At 33.8% G+C, this 18,688-nt stretch overlaps 1 protein-coding gene across 1 annotated transcript in view; it reads left to right on the top strand.

Annotated features, from left to right (window-relative positions):
• Positions 1-16,780, top strand: part of LOC136984108 (UNC93-like protein MFSD11) — a 61,366-nt gene extending 44,586 nt beyond the window's left edge. The window contains exons 11-13 of the mRNA XM_067281032.1: positions 5,932-5,995; positions 16,331-16,402; positions 16,484-16,780. Of these exons, the coding sequence (XP_067137133.1) occupies positions 5,932-5,995; positions 16,331-16,402; positions 16,484-16,663 (316 nt within the window). The 3' untranslated portion in view covers positions 16,664-16,780. The remainder of the gene's footprint in view (positions 1-5,931; positions 5,996-16,330; positions 16,403-16,483) is intronic.
• Positions 16,781-18,688: the final 1,908 nt, after the last annotated feature.

Consider the following 18,688-nt stretch of genomic DNA (forward strand, 5'->3'; position numbering starts at 1 on the left):
CACAGACAAATACACAGAAAACACAATTCTATCACAAGCCTGCCTGGCAGAGAAGAATAGAAATACAAATAAATGACATTAGACAGCAATTAGGCAGGCTGACACAATACACTAAAAACAACATAACACCCAAATTAAGGAAACAGCTCAAAAACATTTTCAAGAAAATAAAAACACACACAAAACATGAACATCACAACACACGCATTACAGAATACATTGATACACTAAAACAAAAACTTGCTGCCAAAGCACATAGACTCAAACGATACAAAACATGTACACTACGAAAACAACAAAATAAATTATTTACAAACAATGAAAAACTCTTTTACAGACAAATTAATAACAAAGCAAACACTGATACACAGCACAGTGGCACACCAACAGAAGAAGAACTCACAACATATTGGTCTTCTCTTTGGTCCAGTGCTGTCACGCACAATGCTGATGCAGGCTGGATCGAGGAGGAGAACAGAAACTTGCACAACATACCAACTATGCCCTGTGCTGAAATAAACATACATGATTTCCAATACACTGTTAACAGAACACACAACTGGAAGACACCTGGTGTAGACAACATTCACAATTTCTGGTACAAAAAGTTTACATCACTGCACCAGGAACTAGCTAAACATCTAACACACATCATCATCAATCCACAAGACATGCCAAATTTTCTTACTCAGGGCATCACCTACATGAAACCTAAAAACAACAATACCACAGACCCCACACAATACAGACCAATTACCTGTCTTCCAACACTCTACAAGTTATTGACATCCTGTATCGCAAACAAAATATACAAACATATTGAAGAACACAACATTCTAACAGAACAACAAAAAGGTTGTCGTAGAAATCACAGGGGATGCAAAGAACAGTTACTCATAGATTCAGTCATTCTACGGCAAGCACACAAACAACACAGAAACATACACATGGCATATATAGACTACAGAAAAGCATTCGACAGTGTTCCACACAGTTGGCTGCTACATATCCTACACATGTACAAAATACATCCATCACTCATTGCATTCTTTCAAAACACTATGCAGCACTGGAGAACAACACTACATCTCAGGGTTAGTAACACTTCCATACAAACAAACCAAATTTTTATTAGGCGAGGAATTTTTCAAGGAGATTCCTTGAGTCCTCTCTGGTTCTGCTTAGCCCTGAACCCATTATCCAACATGTTAAACAACACGCAATATGGTTACAATATCAGACATGAAAAAACAACACAGTATACACTGTCACATCTCATGTACATGGATGACATAAAACTTTATGCATCCACACAAAAACAACTTCATCAACTCCTACAAATCACACATTCATACACCAAGGACATACAAATGGAATTTGGCCTAGATAAATGCAAAACACTTCACATAGAAAAAGGAATCCTGAAGAAAGAAGATTCTTGCACTTGGAAATGGAGACCTTATTGAATCTATGGAAGAGGGCGAGTTCTACAAGTATTTAGGATTCCAACAAGCCAAACTGACAGAACATGCACAAATAAAGCAAAGATTAATTAAAGAATACCAAAGTAGGTTAAATGCTATTCTCAGAACACAGTTAAATGCAAAACACACAGTTAAAGCAATAAACACGTATGTCATCCCAGTACTCACATATTCTTTTGGAGTTATACATTGGACTCACACAGATCTTGAGCAACTCCAAAGGAAAACAAGAACAACACTTACTAAGCATAAACATCATCATCCTAAATCTGCCACAGAAAGATTAACCCTTCCACGTAAAGATGGCGGACGTGGCCTGATTGACATAGTTAACCTTCACTACAAACAAATACAGTCACTGCGAGAGTTTTTCTACAAAAAACAAGAAACATCACAATTACATAAAGCAGTAACTCTAGCAGACTCAAATAACACACCATTAAACTTACACTCACATCATATGGACACAACGCAACATATAAAAAGCATAGACACCATTAAGCAATCGTGGGCTCGAAAGGCACTCCATGGCAGGCATCCTTATGATCTGGCCCAGGATTTTGTTGACAAAACTGCGTCAAACAGCTGGTTAGCTCGGGGATGTCTCTTTGGGGAGACGGAAGGATTCATGATTGCCATACAGGATCAGGTCATAAATACTAAAAACTACAGAAAACACATACTCAAAGATGCAACACTCACGAATGACACGTGCAGAAAATGTCACATCATGCCAGAAACTATACAACACATAACTTCTGGTTGCAAGCTCTTGGCACAGACAGATTATTTACACAGACATAATCAAGTAGCAAATATAATACACCAAGAGCTTGCAAACAAACACAAATTAGTAGACATCCACGAACCATACTACAAATACATTCCACAGACAGTATTGGAAAACAACACGCACAAAATGTACTACGACAGAGCCATAATCACAGATAAAACAATTTACCACAACAGACCAGACATCACACTCATTGACAAACACAATAAAATCACATACGTTATAGACATATCCATTCCAAACACTCACAATATACAAAACGCATGCACTGAAAAAATTAGCAAGTACACAGAACTCGCCCAGGAAATAAGGCATCTGTGGAGGATGGATAGGGTGCTTATTGTACCTGTTGTTCTCTCCTCTACAGGTGTCATACCACACACACTACACAAAAGCCTGGGCACATTACAATTGAGTAGAAACACATACATCACACTACAGAAGGCCACTATATTGAATACATGTCATATTGTGAGAAAATTCCTGAATACAGACACACACACTGATACACTTCTTTAATTTCTGTTTTGGTTACTATGCCTTGACTTTGGTCCGGCATAGTACACAGCCACCGGTGTTAACCGAGTATATCTCACTTAACCCAACATAATAATAATGAAGTAGAATAAAAACAAGGGAGGGTGCTAATGAAAATTGCATTCTTAAATTACAAATAGTGGTTATAGTGGAAGAAAATTTAGCTCTTTCAGAAACAGGAAAAAAAATCTGCTTTTTGATCCACGATAAATATAAATTTGATAATCTTAAACTTTAAGGTTATTACTGAATGAGTTTTTGGAAAATACAGGCAAAATTGATCAAAAGAGTCAGGTATCATGAGAAAATATGAACGATATAAAAGTAGTTGTGGTTATAAATTTTACATTTTTCATAAAACTGTTTCTGAACGCAATGAACTTATAAAGTAGAGGGTTTCCAGATTTTTTCGTTTATTCTAAAATCTATGTAAAAGATTGCATAACTTTAAGAGTTATAAGGTGAACCATTGTTGCAGGAAATATCAATGGAGTCTAGAAAAATCGAATAAGTAATGTAGACTTTCTTAAAGCAAAATCTAATACCAATTGGAAAAAATGTTCAATCATAAGAGCAGAGACGATCCTGGCCTTACATTTCACTTAACACACATGTGGCTGAACAGATATTTGGTCAAAAAATAATTGGACAAACAAATATACATGTAGGAATTTTAATAATTTATTTAATTTACTTATATAAGGGAAAGAAAACAACTTAAAACACATTTAAAAGAACATATTGTAGACTTGTGATAGGTTAGGCAAAACTGTTTTTCATGAACGTTGTTTATTAAATAATTGTAATGTTGAAGAAAAAGATGTTAAGATCTTACATCACGAGTATAATGCAAAATGTAGAAACACTAAAATCTGAAAATAAAATTATTAAAAACCCGAGTGTGAAAATAAGTGATAATTGGCTTAAATTTTAAATTTTTTGAGAGCAATTACTCGCAATCTTTTAAATATTTAAGAATGTGATTTTTTTTATAGAAAATACAATAAAAATTATTTCATCCTTTAGTATATGTGCAATAAAATTTTTATATCATAATTATAATGATATTATCCTTATACCATTTTTACAGTTTGTTTTATAAAGCAGTTATGAAGGAAAAAGAAATACAAAAACAAACAAGATGTCAAATGTCAGTAAACTGGCATGCTGGTTTAAGTGAGGTTATATATCTGTCTCTACAGGGTGTGTAGTGAGTAGGAATCGCCGAGATTCAGACTTAACGTTGGTAAGGAATACAAGGGCCGTACAAAAGAAATATCGCACAAATACAAATTAAAGGACCAAAAAAAAACAGAAAACAATATTTATATATCTCGCAAAGATTTGATAATTAATACACTAGTACACTAATTACTATGATTACAATGACACTTAGCCTAATAATGATAATTACAGTATATACAAAGGCGAGTACGTGTTGGAATCATCGTTACATTCGTTGAATCTTGTTTATTCCAACAACAAGAAAAAAAACAGGAGAACTATACTCGAGTATGAATTATTTCCTTAATCTTCCTTTCTTAAACAACAGTCCTTCCACTCCAGATACAATTTTCCTCCCAATGCAAATGGATTTTCCCTTCGTCCAAAAAAACAAAGAGACAGCGTCTCGCCACTACTCTTCTCCTTTCCTCGCTAACCCTTCCACTCAACACCTCCTCCCCTTATCCCTCAAAGCCTTCCTCTGGTGTGTTCTCGACAAGTCCTCTGACGAGAAAAAAGATGCTTGCCCATGTTATACTCTTCTTTTTATAATCCCTGCCATCCAGGGCTTCCACCTTAGTCACATGATGTTTTTACAACCAACCCCGAGCCAACAAGTGGTTGCCAACATGTGACAAACGAAGCGCTTTACAAATAAACAGGTATCACAACAAGGAAGAAAATCCAATACAGAAATGGTACTGATATACAAAATATATAATTACAAAAAAAAAAAAGGGAACAATTTAGTGACAGAGCACTACAGGTGTGTGAAAAAAATGAGTGTTTATTCTAAAACTGTAAAACTGTCAGCACAACATGTCAGAAACTATGATTACATGTGTAATTTCTGCAGTTTGCCTTCTTTCTAATGATGTAAAATACTCATGGAATACCAAAAGTGCTTTTTTTTATGTTTATTTTATTCTAATATGATCAAAAAACAGAAAAATAAACATTTCAAATTTCAGAAACTTACTATAAATTATCTCAACTTACAGGGATTAATATCCTCTTTGTATGAAGTTTGAGAGGAAGGTGCTATCTTTTAAGGTCAGGGTAGGTTTTTGCTGCACCTTGCACTGACTAACTACTACTACAAGTAACATCAATAAGCCACTAATTGATTTATTGACCTTAACTGGAAACTCTCTTCCTGATTATCAGTCAGTCAAATTAAAATGTTATTATTTAACAACTTGTTTTGTTAGATTTGATGAGTTTTTTTTACTAGTCACAGTTTAACTGGCATTCCGGTAACCCTATTGTGTCCAGCATGCTGGTCTTTCCCAGCATGCTGGACACAATAGGCATGCCGGCAAATGGCATGCCGGTCAATTTGCAAAAATACAGTACAAATTCTTTATTTTGTTATGATCTAAGAACAAAATGCTAATAATTTATAATTTTCTTTCTCATTTTAAACATACCACATTTTAATTAAATTTATAAAACCAAATTTTCTTTTTCCTTGTGAAAAAAGGACTGGTGAGGTCAACAATCATTGTGTGGTGTCAACAGCATCATCACTATTAAATAGTGTTTCCCAATTGGGACAAAATGACTTTGTTGGGGTTTAAATAATTGTTTAATGCAAAATTTAAATTGTAAACTAAAGAATTTTTATAACTTTTTAAGTGATTTCTTTTACTCATCCTCATCGTGTGTGATTTCGATAATTAAATGTTTAATTTTTTATTTAAATGAACTCGTTACTGTAAATATTATATATTTATCTCCTTATTTTCATATTCTAAAATTATTTTTAAAATGACATATGAATTGTAATACAATAGTTAAAGCCTAAATTAAATTATAAAATTGATTTATTTAAATATTTTTGAATACGCAAAAATTTTATAAGGTTATTAATATTAATGTTTTTCATTTCAGTGTTTATTTAGCTCTATTTTGCAGTTTTTTGCTTGGATTTGGAGATTCTTGTTTTAATACCCAGGTAATTTCATATAAATACAATAGAAATTTATTAATTCTGTACCCAGTAATCTAGAATGCCTGGTAATTTTTGACACTTTCCAAAATGCAGAATTTTTTGATGATGGTCTGGCACACTAGAGTTCTGCAAATTCAAATTTATTTGAACATATGTTTATATAATAATTACACTTAAGTGTTGTGGCGTTACCAAAATAAACTTTTGAAAATTGAAAATGTTCTGCAGTACTTTCAGTAACATAAAGTCACCATTGTCGGGTGAAAATTGAATACAATAGCTATCGAATTTTAAGCTTTCGAACAATTTTAAAATTATAATTCAGTTTACAATTTTAGTTTCCTTTTTGCATAGTCGTTTTTGCTTTAGCTATTGCTCGCTATGTAACTTCGGGTAAATTACGTCACTCCTATTTTCCGTTTTATAATTTTTAGAACATCATTCTAATTCAAATTTGTTCTATATTCCATCCACGTGCTGCTTATAATTTTAAAATTGTTTGAAAACTTAAAATTTGATAGCTATTGTATTCAATTTTCACCTGATGACGGTGACTTTATGTTACTGAAAGTACTAGCAAACATGTTCATTTTTTAAAAGTTTATTTTGGTAATACCACAACACTTAAGTGTAATTATTATATATACAACAGCTGGCGTAAAGTGCAAGTTCTTTTATTGTGGAACATACATTGTGCTAATGACCCTGGAGGGATTGTGGCCGTGCATATTGCTACATATTGAGAGATTGACTATGGGATCATGAGTAGTAACGTATCCAGGATTTTGAGAATATGGTAGATTTGAGAGGTACAGGAGGGTTTAATGATGTGTTCACTTGTTTATAATCGATCAGCGCCGCCATAACTTATCCGTTACAATTCCCAGACACTCACCTGTTATCAAAGAGTTGACCGTTACGATTCGACCGTTACGAGATTGACGGTTGCGATTTGCGCTGATCGATTATAAACAAGTGAACACATCATTAGACCCTCCTGTACAAAGGCATTTGTCCATCAATTTTTGGAAAATATTACTCAGTTATTGTTTTTATATATTCACAAATTCTAATGTTTTAATTATAAGTTTACTTTTCTTGCATTATAACTTCTTTCTTTCTTCTTTTCAGTTTACATGTAGTTATTTACACAATATGTTAACATTTACATGTATTTATATTAATATATAAACAATATGTTTGGATTGCTTAAAACTTCACCATATTTTGCAGAAATACAAAAATGCCTAGAAATCTAGTACCATTCTGGTGTCATAGGTGCCAGATTATTAAACTATGGTAGAAGTTCATTACTCGAATAAAATGCTCAGAGTTTTAAAACAATACTATTCAGACACCTTATACCTCTGAGAAATTATTAATTTAATTATGCAAACGTTTTCCACCTGTTCCACAGGTCATCTTCAAGCAATTTCTTACTTCTGGAATGTTATCTCGTGCAGGTTCGAATATATATGAGCACGATATTTCAAAATTTTTAAAAAAACCGTTGGAACATTCCATGTAAAATTTAAAATATAAACAATAATAAAAACATTAATAAAATTGATTCAATAAACATATTGATCCGCTAAATAATAATTTAAGGGACGTAAACTAACATAATATATAACTATATTTTTATAGGGGATGAGGATATGCTATATGCTTGATTAAATGGGGTGTTTGTCAATCATGAATTTCCACGCAGTTGGCAAATTCGTTGCGTCTTTATAGTTCAAACATCTACCTGTTGTCCCTGATTTGTATATTTCAAATTTTTCCATGGTTAATGCTAACGATGGTGAGCGTACTTGTTGGATAACTTTGGCTTCATTCCAATTAATTACTGATCCCTCAGTTTGTGCCATTTTTGATAAGGTGGTAGTGCAGTGCCCTTTACTGATGTCATACATATGTTCTTTTAGTCTTTTGTTTAAGCCTCTGTTAGTGACTCCTATGTATTCTTTATTCAGGTCCAATTGATCATTTTCGTATGGGATTTTATAGACCCCAGAGCATTCATCCGCTTTTGTGCTATCTTTGTCGTTCCTGAGGACACTGTAGATGGTGGGTGCGCGCTTATAAATCAGCTTTGCATTCTTACATTTGGCTATTTCCTTCATTATCGTGGACAATCCTTCTCTGTACGTGAATTTAGTTATTTCCCCGTTTGCATTCCCTTTCGGTTTCTTTTTATTAGGTGTTATGTAAGAGTTTATTAGGTTTTCGACTATTGATTTTTTAAATCCTAGGGTTTTTGCAATGGTTCTAATTCTATTCAACTCTTGTATTCTGTCATACACGTTGGAGCAATAGGCAAATGCTCTTCTAATAATGGCCCTAAACGCCGATAGTTTGTAAGTGGGCGGATCGTTTGATGTGGAGGGAATGTATAGTGGGTCATGCGTGGGTTTGATATATACTTTCGTAAATAAGGAACCTTCTTTAAATGTAACACTGATATCCAAAAAATGTACTTCTGTTGTGCTGAGCTGTTCCAGTTTTAGCATCAGGCCATGGTTATTCGAATTCATCGCATTCAAAAAATGTTGTATCTTTTCGTCTTTTTTCCATACAATTAGTATGTCGTCGACGTATCGTTTGTATAAAACGATATCATCTTTAAATGTTCTAATAGTAGTTTGCTCCAATTTACGTATCACCAATTCACACAGTAGCCCAGACATTGGGCTGCCCATGGGCACACCTTTCTTTTGCTTATAAATCTTGCCATCGAAAGCGAACACTGAATGGTAACATATTAGGTCAGCCAGTAGTTTCATGTCTTCGGGGTAGGCTGTTACCCTTGGGTCTAACGTGCTGAGGGTGTCCACCAAAGCTTGAAAACATGCATCCAGTTTAATTGATGGATATAGATTTTCGAAATCCATAACTGAAGCAATTTCTTCTTCTACTAAAGATATGTTTTGGAGATCGTTAACCACGTTCAACGGGTTCTTTGTGACATATTGGTTATTCTCAATGTGCTCGGACAAATATCTATGTAGGTTCTTTTCTAGTTTGTAAGTTGGTCCTTTGTGCTTTTCAACCACTGGTCTAATCTGCTTTTTATCTTTATGCGTTTTAGCGAATCCGAAGAGTCTCGGTACACTTGGGCCTGTTACACTTGTTCCTTTGAGAAATGGAAGTATTTTGGTGATTGGTGATTTCTGTAATTTTTTGACCTTCCTGTCTAGGTTATCAATTATATTATGATCCACCCTTTCGCATTCTGTATTTCTTATATATTCTTCCAGTGTGTTGACATAATGTCGCTTATCCATTATTACTAAATGTTTGCTTTTGTCTGCTCGTGTCAATATTAAGTTGTTGTCGGCCAACCACCGTTTCGTGCGCTTAATTTGTTTCACCTCTGTTTGCCTTGGTCTTTGGTTCATGCTCTTAAGGGTTGTTTTCCAACGAAAATAGTCTTTGTTCCCTTCTTCCATGCCTCTGATTCCTCTTTCAATTTCTGCCATGGTGTTTTTCCAGTCTTTGGTATTGTCCAGGGCATAGTTGGGGCCTTTTTCTAGTACGCTTTTAACATCCGGTGGAATCGATATCTGGTGCCATAATATATACGGAACTGGCTTTTCCTTTGTAATCTTCTTTATTTGCTTGGCACATAACCAACTAAATTTTTTCTTATACTTCATTCTTAATTTATGTTGTAGTTTGTCCGTTAATTTGGTAACACCCGCGTTGATATCCACAAGCACACTGCGGTCCTGTACATTTATTTGATTCTCTAGTTGAATAATTTTATTTAGAGTTTTATACCTTATATTCTTGGTGTGTCTGACTGACCTATTTAAGCAAATCTCTTGTATTCTTCTTCTTACTGATTTGCATTCTTCTGGCAGTTTGATCCGAAATATTGACATCGGGTACACCCCATTTAATTTGCATTCCTTCAGGAATTCCAACTTGGTATCCATTCTTATCATTTTAACTGCTATCTTCCTGTAGCTCCTATACAATGCGGCCGGTGATGCCATTTCTATACTCGAATAAAATGCTCAGAGTTTTAAAACAATACTATTCAGACACCTTATACCTCTGAGAAATTATTAATTTAATTATGCAAACGTTTTCCACCTGTTCCACAGGTCATCTTCAAGCAATTTCTTACTTCTGGAATGTTATCTCGTGCAGGTTCGAATATATATGAGCACGATATTTCAAAATTTTTAAAAAAACCGTTGGAACATTCCATGTAAAATTTAAAATATAAACAATAATAAAAACATTAATAAAATTGATTCAATAAACATATTGATCCGCTAAATAATAATTTAAGGGACGTAAACTAACATAATATATAACTATATTTTTATAGGGGATGAGGATATGCTATATGCTTGATTAAATGGGGTGTTTGTCAATCATGAATTTCCACGCAGTTGGCAAATTCGTTGCGTCTTTATAGTTCAAACATCTACCTGTTGTCCCTGATTTGTATATTTCAAATTTTTCCATGGTTAATGCTAACGATGGTGAGCGTACTTGTTGGATAACTTTGGCTTCATTCCAATTAATTACTGATCCCTCAGTTTGTGCCATTTTTGATAAGGTACAGGAAGATAGCAGTTAAAATGATAAGAATGGATACCAAGTTGGAATTCCTGAAGGAATGCAAATTAAATGGGGTGTACCCGATGTCAATATTTCGGATCAAACTGCCAGAAGAATGCAAATCAGTAAGAAGAAGAATACAAGAGATTTGCTTAAATAGGTCAGTCAGACACACCAAGAATATAAGGTATAAAACTCTAAATAAAATTATTCAACTAGAGAATCAAATAAATGTACAGGACCGCAGTGTGCTTGTGGATATCAACGCGGGTGTTACCAAATTAACGGACAAACTACAACATAAATTAAGAATGAAGTATAAGAAAAAATTTAGTTGGTTATGTGCCAAGCAAATAAAGAAGATTACAAAGGAAAAGCCAGTTCCGTATATATTATGGCACCAGATATCGATTCCACCGGATGTTAAAAGCGTACTAGAAAAAGGCCCCAACTATGCCCTGGACAATACCAAAGACTGGAAAAACACCATGGCAGAAATTGAAAGAGGAATCAGAGGCATGGAAGAAGGGAACAAAGACTATTTTCGTTGGAAAACAACCCTTAAGAGCATGAACCAAAGACCAAGGCAAACAGAGGTGAAACAAATTAAGCGCACGAAACGGTGGTTGGCCGACAACAACTTAATATTGACACGAGCAGACAAAAGCAAACATTTAGTAATAATGGATAAGCGACATTATGTCAACACACTGGAAGAATATATAAGAAATACAGAATGCGAAAGGGTGGATCATAATATAATTGATAACCTAGACAGGAAGGTCAAAAAATTACAGAAATCACCAATCACCAAAATACTTCCATTTCTCAAAGGAACAAGTGTAACAGGCCCAAGTGTACCGAGACTCTTCGGATTCGCTAAAACGCATAAAGATAAAAAGCAGATTAGACCAGTGGTTGAAAAGCACAAAGGACCAACTTACAAACTAGAAAAGAACCTACATAGATATTTGTCCGAGCACATTGAGAATAACCAATATGTCACAAAGAACCCGTTGAACGTGGTTAACGATCTCCAAAACATATCTTTAGTAGAAGAAGAAATTGCTTCAGTTATGGATTTCGAAAATCTATATCCATCAATTAAACTGGATGCATGTTTTCAAGCTTTGGTGGACACCCTCAGCACGTTAGACCCAAGGGTAACAGCCTACCCCGAAGACATGAAACTACTGGCTGACCTAATATGTTACCATTCAGTGTTCGCTTTCGATGGCAAGATTTATAAGCAAAAGAAAGGTGTGCCCATGGGCAGCCCAATGTCTGGGCTACTGTGTGAATTGGTGATACGTAAATTGGAGCAAACTACTATTAGAACATTTAAAGATGATATCGTTTTATACAAACGATACGTCGACGACATACTAATTGTATGGAAAAAAGACGAAAAGATACAACATTTTTTGAATGCGATGAATTCGAATAACCATGGCCTGATGCTAAAACTGGAACAGCTCAGCACAACAGAAGTACATTTTTTGGATATCAGTGTTACATTTAAAGAAGGTTCCTTATCTACGAAAGTATATATCAAACCCACGCATGACCCACTATACATTCCCTCCACATCAAACGATCCGCCCACTTACAAACTATCGGCGTTTAGGGCCATTATTAGAAGAGCATTTGCCTATTGCTCCAACGTGTATGACAGAATACAAGAGTTGAATAGAATTAGAACCATTGCAAAAACCCTAGGATTTAAAAAATCAATAGTCGAAAACCTAATAAACTCTTACATAACACCTAATAAAAAGAAACCGAAAGGGAATGCAAACGGGGAAATAACTAAATTCACGTACAGAGAAGGATTGTCCACGATAATGAAGGAAATAGCCAAATGTAAGAATGCAAAGCTGATTTATAAGCGCGCACCCACCATCTACAGTGTCCTCAGGAACGACAAAGATAGCACAAAAGCGGATGAATGCTCTGGGGTCTATAAAATCCCATACGAAAATGATCAATTGGACCTGAATAAAGAATACATAGGAGTCACTAACAGAGGCTTAAACAAAAGACTAAAAGAACATATGTATGACATCAGTAAAGGGCACTGCACTACCACCTTATCAAAAATGGCACAAACTGAGGGATCAGTAATTAATTGGAATGAAGCCAAAGTTATCCAACAAGTACGCTCACCATCGTTAGCATTAACCATGGAAAAATTTGAAATATACAAATCAGGGACAACAGGTAGATGTTTGAACTATAAAGACGCAACGAATTTGCCAACTGCGTGGAAATTCATGATTGACAAACACCCCATTTAATCAAGCATATAGCATATCCTCATCCCCTATAAAAATATAGTTATATATTATGTTAGTTTACGTCCCTTAAATTATTATTTAGCGGATCAATATGTTTATTGAATCAATTTTATTAATGTTTTTATTATTGTTTATATTTTAAATTTTACATGGAATGTTCCAACGGTTTTTTTAAAAATTTTGAAATATCGTGCTCATATATATTCGAACCTGCACGAGATAACATTCCAGAAGTAAGAAATTGCTTGAAGATGACCTGTGGAACAGGTGGAAAACGTTTGCATAATTAAATTAATAATTTCTCAGAGGTATAAGGTGTCTGAATAGTAGAAGTTCATTAATTATTAAAGTTGTATTTAATTATTAAATATTTATAAAGATATACCTAAATATTACTATTAACAAGGGAAACCCAGAAGGCCGTCATCACTAATTTTGATGAAATTTTGTGGATGTGTAGTAGTTACTTGTATTCAAACTCTGCCAAAGCTGCAGTATCCACTATTCACGCATTCTTGAGAAAATCATGATTAAGGTTTTTCCAGAATTATTAACACCTATGCAGAAGTGCCATTTATGTGTTGGGATTAGTTATGGCATTGCATGAAGAGTGTTGATATTTGGGCTGAAATTCCATATGAGAAATTGTTTTACATTTATAATTTAATCTTATTGTTATTAAATTTGTTATGTACATTTTTTATGCCATGTTTAATTATTGAATTTTAAATTTATTATTATTTATAAAATATCAAGGAATTCAAAAAATATTTTTCAACAATTTAAAGTTTTCACCACAAAAAATATACATGCAATAAATACTTACAATTACTGTTTCACGAGAATGTGACAACATTTTGGATGATATTTATCATAAAAACAGTTAAAACATAATGATCATGTCCAAATAGTCATTGCTACTTCATTCGTTGTCCTGGGATTTACCTTCGCTCTCCGATGTCATCCTGATTTGACCAGGTCCACATCACTCAAAGCTGTACTGTGCACCCCGGGGCTGTCGATCTTCTTACCGTCCTCACAGGACCGAAGAAAAATGATGACCAGAACATTTGGACTATTGTTCAGACTTGTTTCTTGCTCCTTGAGCTGTGTCACAACTTAATTTAAAGAATTATAAGAAAACTTTTTATTTTATTAAATGGATTAATGATGGAAAGCCTGTCTCAGAGGGTTTTTTACACTCACACGTGATAGTCGTGACCTCTCAACTGTCCTGAATAACACACCCAGTTGGCCAACCTCCTACTTCCGCTTCTTTTCCATCGTTTTAACACACCAGTGACAGTCCACAAAAATTCACAAACATGGAGATGACCTTTCTTTTGAGTCTGCCTCTGCAGTAAAATGCAAAAAATGGAAAATATATTATTAAGTGATTGGCAAGAGGATGCTGTTTTTCAGTTTTTGCATTTTAGAAAGGTTGTCTCCATACTTGTGAATTTTTGTGGATGTTGCTGGTGTGTTAAAATGATGGAAAAGAAATGGAACCAAAGTTTTACTTTGTATATACATAATATTTTTTAATTTTTTACTTAAGTGAATTTTAATTGCCAATTGTGAAAATGCTATTTCTCTATATCACTCTTCTTGGTTCCATAAAGTTATACCCAACATCATCTAATCCATTTTCTCTTGTGTGAGAAAGGCTATTCTGAGTAAGGAATATTTCCTTAAAAAGTTTTTCTAGGAAATATTCCTAGAAAATCTTTTTTATATATTATCACATTTTGTGTCCTTACTGTACATTGTTCACCACATCTGGAACTCATTAAACACCATCTGTCTTCTTACCAGTTTTAAAAGAGGAAAGGTTGTCAGTGACCCCAACTGTCTTCTATGATCATCGTTCAGTACCCTGCCTCTAGTACAGTACTTCCTTGCCGCCCACTTGTTTCTTATTTACTCACTGCCCATAAGAGAATGGTAGCACCCACTTTAGAAACCACTGGTCTAGAGAGCACACATGCCTGCTCACCACATTAACATGGAGGAATCTTGGAACATGGGTTTGGCATTAATCATGTTATTCACTTCTCCATTCCCTAATTTACTTTTTATGATATATTAATGGCCATCAAATTACACATCTGGATACTTTCAACAATTTAGGCGCCATTTTTGATTTTATTACTTTCAATCAGCATATTCAATCCTTAATTAAAAATCTATTAATTGGGTGACTGATGTTTTGGTGCAACTATAAATCAATATTTATCTTATAAGTACTTCACTCCCTGTGTTATGCTAATGTTCTGTTTCTTATTGACTATAGTCTTTCAGTTTGGGCCATGACTTCTGACACCACTCTGGCATTAAACTCAAGTTGCTCTTAACAAAACCTATCTGTTAACAAAATTTGTCACCTTTGTACTGAAAATAGCAATGCTGCACTTATGCTCCTTGGTCTCACTCTTCTGTTCATTTGCATTTGTTTCTTTGATGCTATGTTATTTTATAAATATTTTAACAGTACAGTAGAACCCCCTATAACATGGCAGATACGTTCCGTGTTATATGAATTCCATGTAGATTCTACAAATACACGAGCCGTTCACAGTCCGGCACAGTCTGGTGCAGTTTAGGGGTACGGCTGTTTGAAAGGTTTTTCTTCCATAAAATTAATCGATTCTAGATTAATTTGACTCGAACATTTCCAAATCACGTATAATTTTTGGGGAATAATCCATATAAACTATGCTATAAACAAAAAATTGTAGGATTACTTACCGAGTGTGCACCATTCGAAGACACCATTGCTTAAGCTTGTTTTTGTCGCGGAGCGGCTCATCGAACGGCGGACGCGTTTCCCGATAAGTTATTCTTTCTGCGAAAAATTCGCCGAACTTTGGAGACATCATTAATAGAAATATAATTTTTATGGCCATTGAATAATAAATGTTTTTTAGTAGGTTCATTTCTCATTTAAACTCAACAGTTTGTGCAATGTCCACTATCAGTCCAGATTCAACCAATCCTGTCGAGACACGAGTTGGCCATGACGATCTGTCTCATTCTTTTAATGTGTTATACGAGCCTTTTTTAGCGTGTTATACGAACACGATCGCAATTTTTCTGCCGTGTTATACGAATCCGTCTTATATGAACCCATGTTATAGGGGGGTCTACTGTATTTTAAATCCAAATCTTATTTTACTTTGCATTTCTCTTTTTAATTTGCATAATTTTAGTTGTATAGCTACTCCATTCACTAGTCTGACTTACATAAAAAGTTTATTTTGTTATGTTCCCCAAATTCTATCAGATTTATTGAACATCAGTTGTACTTATTCATACTTTAAAATAATTTTTACAGTATTTTTTTTTCTACGAAATGTTATGTTATTATAATTCTCTAGCATTTTATTATATTTCTATAATTTTATTATAATTCTTCTATGATTAATCAATGTTAATATCAACCAATTATTTTATTTTGCATTAGATATATTCAATTCTTGGTTTTATGTATTCCAACGAAAGTACACCTGCATTTGCATTATTTAAATTCGTACAGGTATGAATTCCAATTTTTGCATAATAGTTCGTTATTTCAAAATTAATATAATTCTTGTCCCATTTTTATTATCGTTTATAGTCGGTCGCTGCTGCAGCTGCATTTTTCTACTCTAACAAATTCAGTCTGCCCATTCAGTTATTGATATTGGTGATAACCGGCACCTTTGGATGTTTTTCTTTCTTTGTAGTCGAGTGGAAACTCAGTGGATCTTCCAATCAAGAGGTAAACACACAGAAATCAATAAACAACGAAAACTGATTTAAAAGGGACAAACAAAACGTATGCGGGAGAATTAGAATTATGACTAGAGAAGCTAATTGTGAAAGCATTTTAAAATAAATTTAAGAAATTCAGAATTAAAATTGTAAAATTTTATTGTGAATTATTGATAGAGGGAATAATGTATTTATAAATTTCAAGGATTATACATTAATATATGATAGAAAATATAACTTAATTTACAGTAAGTACTATAAATTTATTAAAAATATTTCATACTGCAATTATTTACTGCTGAAATTAATATACCTATATAACTTCAATATGTACAGTGTTTTGCAAAAGTATATGCAAGAAAGAATTCACAGCAAATAGCATAAAAATTCAGCTACGAATCTTATTTTTATATCTATCCAGTATGATGAACCATTCAAAATTTTTGTTGTTTAATAATAATAAAAAACTAAATTTAATTTCTTAGGAAACTTACGAAAACAAAAATGATTAAATATCTATTTATCTTAAGATCTTATACAGATTGCAAAATAAAAATTAGAGAAAATGCTAAGAAATATGAGCTTATGACCGACGATTAAATAACATGATACATGATGTGCCAAAATTATATTCATGTCATTTAGTGTAGTTATAAATATCAAAATTGTTTTGTAAAAAAGTATAATAGATTGAAGAAAAGAAGTGTTTTTAAAAGAAGTAACAAATAATTTTGTTTCCGTTCTTTGTAAGCCTGAATCATTGTGTATCTTTTTAAAACTGCATTCATAGTTATATCTAAATATGTAATATATAAAATTATTCATTATAATTTTCATATATATATACATGGTGATTTATATTGATTCAAACTCAAATTTTTTATTATAAATCTTAAATGGATGAATGGAGAACTGTGAGATTTTCATTCTTTCACTTATGCTGAATACATGACATCACAGAAAGTATTGGAAGTAGTCACCGTCTTTTGTCGAACGTGTGTTAACATGTAGCTGCATGTTGTTGATAACATGTTTCAATGTTGCATCATCAATGTTTTGGATCCAGGGGCAAATCCTGACCAAACTTTTTTGGGCACGCTGAAAGTTATAATAAGAATAATAGGCCTATCTCTAGCACTAAACAATAGGCAGAAACGTTATTTGGTGTGAATAAAAAAGTATAGATTATTATAAAGCCCATTATATCTACACATGAAATATATTATAATGAAAAAGTATTAAAATGTTGTGATTCCAATTTTGTGGGCCCTTGACACTGGGGGCCTAGGGTTTAAGCCCTATTAATCTCTATGTAGATCCGCCCCTGTACACAATACATGTATGCTGACTGGGTGCCATAAGCTTTCGATACAATCTGGCCATGTTAAATGCTTCAAATGACGTCATGCGCGCACACTTGTTTGCGGTGGCAAACCTCCACACGAGCGAGCGATCGAGTTCCCGCAAGCATAGCACTGACTTAAAATGGCTAGCCGCTACTGCCAGTGTAAAAGGAAACACAAATGATTACACATTAGAATAAATTATTAGTGGCATATCTGTACTTATATAAAAGTATATTGACAGTCAAAACTTTCTCTTAAGCATTTGGCGCATGCTAAGGAAGCCCAGAGAATTCACCCCTGTTTGGATCTCATTTTCTAATGTTATCCTCTAAAATGTCAATCATGCAGGGTTTGTCATGATACACTCTTTCCTTAAGATAACCTCACAAAAGAAGTCCTGGCTGGTAAGATTGGGTGACCGTGGCAATCACATTTTTGGAGATGCTTCGGTCCCTAAAAAAAGCTCTGGATTGTTACCATAGACTTCTATGATGTGCAGCAAATTACACTGTCTTGCTGGAAGTAATCCAGTGTCAGTTCCACATCATCAAGTTTTTCAACAGTTTGTGAAAATCTGCACATTAGACAGTGGTGTTTAGCATTTCTCTAAACAAAAAGGAATCAGGTTGTGCTTTTGCTATTACCTAATGGCCAGTTACGCACTCAATGTGATCAATATAAGTAGAGGCACACTTTTCAAAAATTTATTAATTTCCAATCAT

This window comes from Centruroides vittatus, unplaced genomic scaffold, assembly GCF_030686945.1.
Source record: "Centruroides vittatus isolate TY-2023 unplaced genomic scaffold, ASM3068694v2 contig_904, whole genome shotgun sequence".
Classification (NCBI taxonomy): Eukaryota; Metazoa; Arthropoda; class Arachnida; order Scorpiones; family Buthidae; genus Centruroides; species Centruroides vittatus.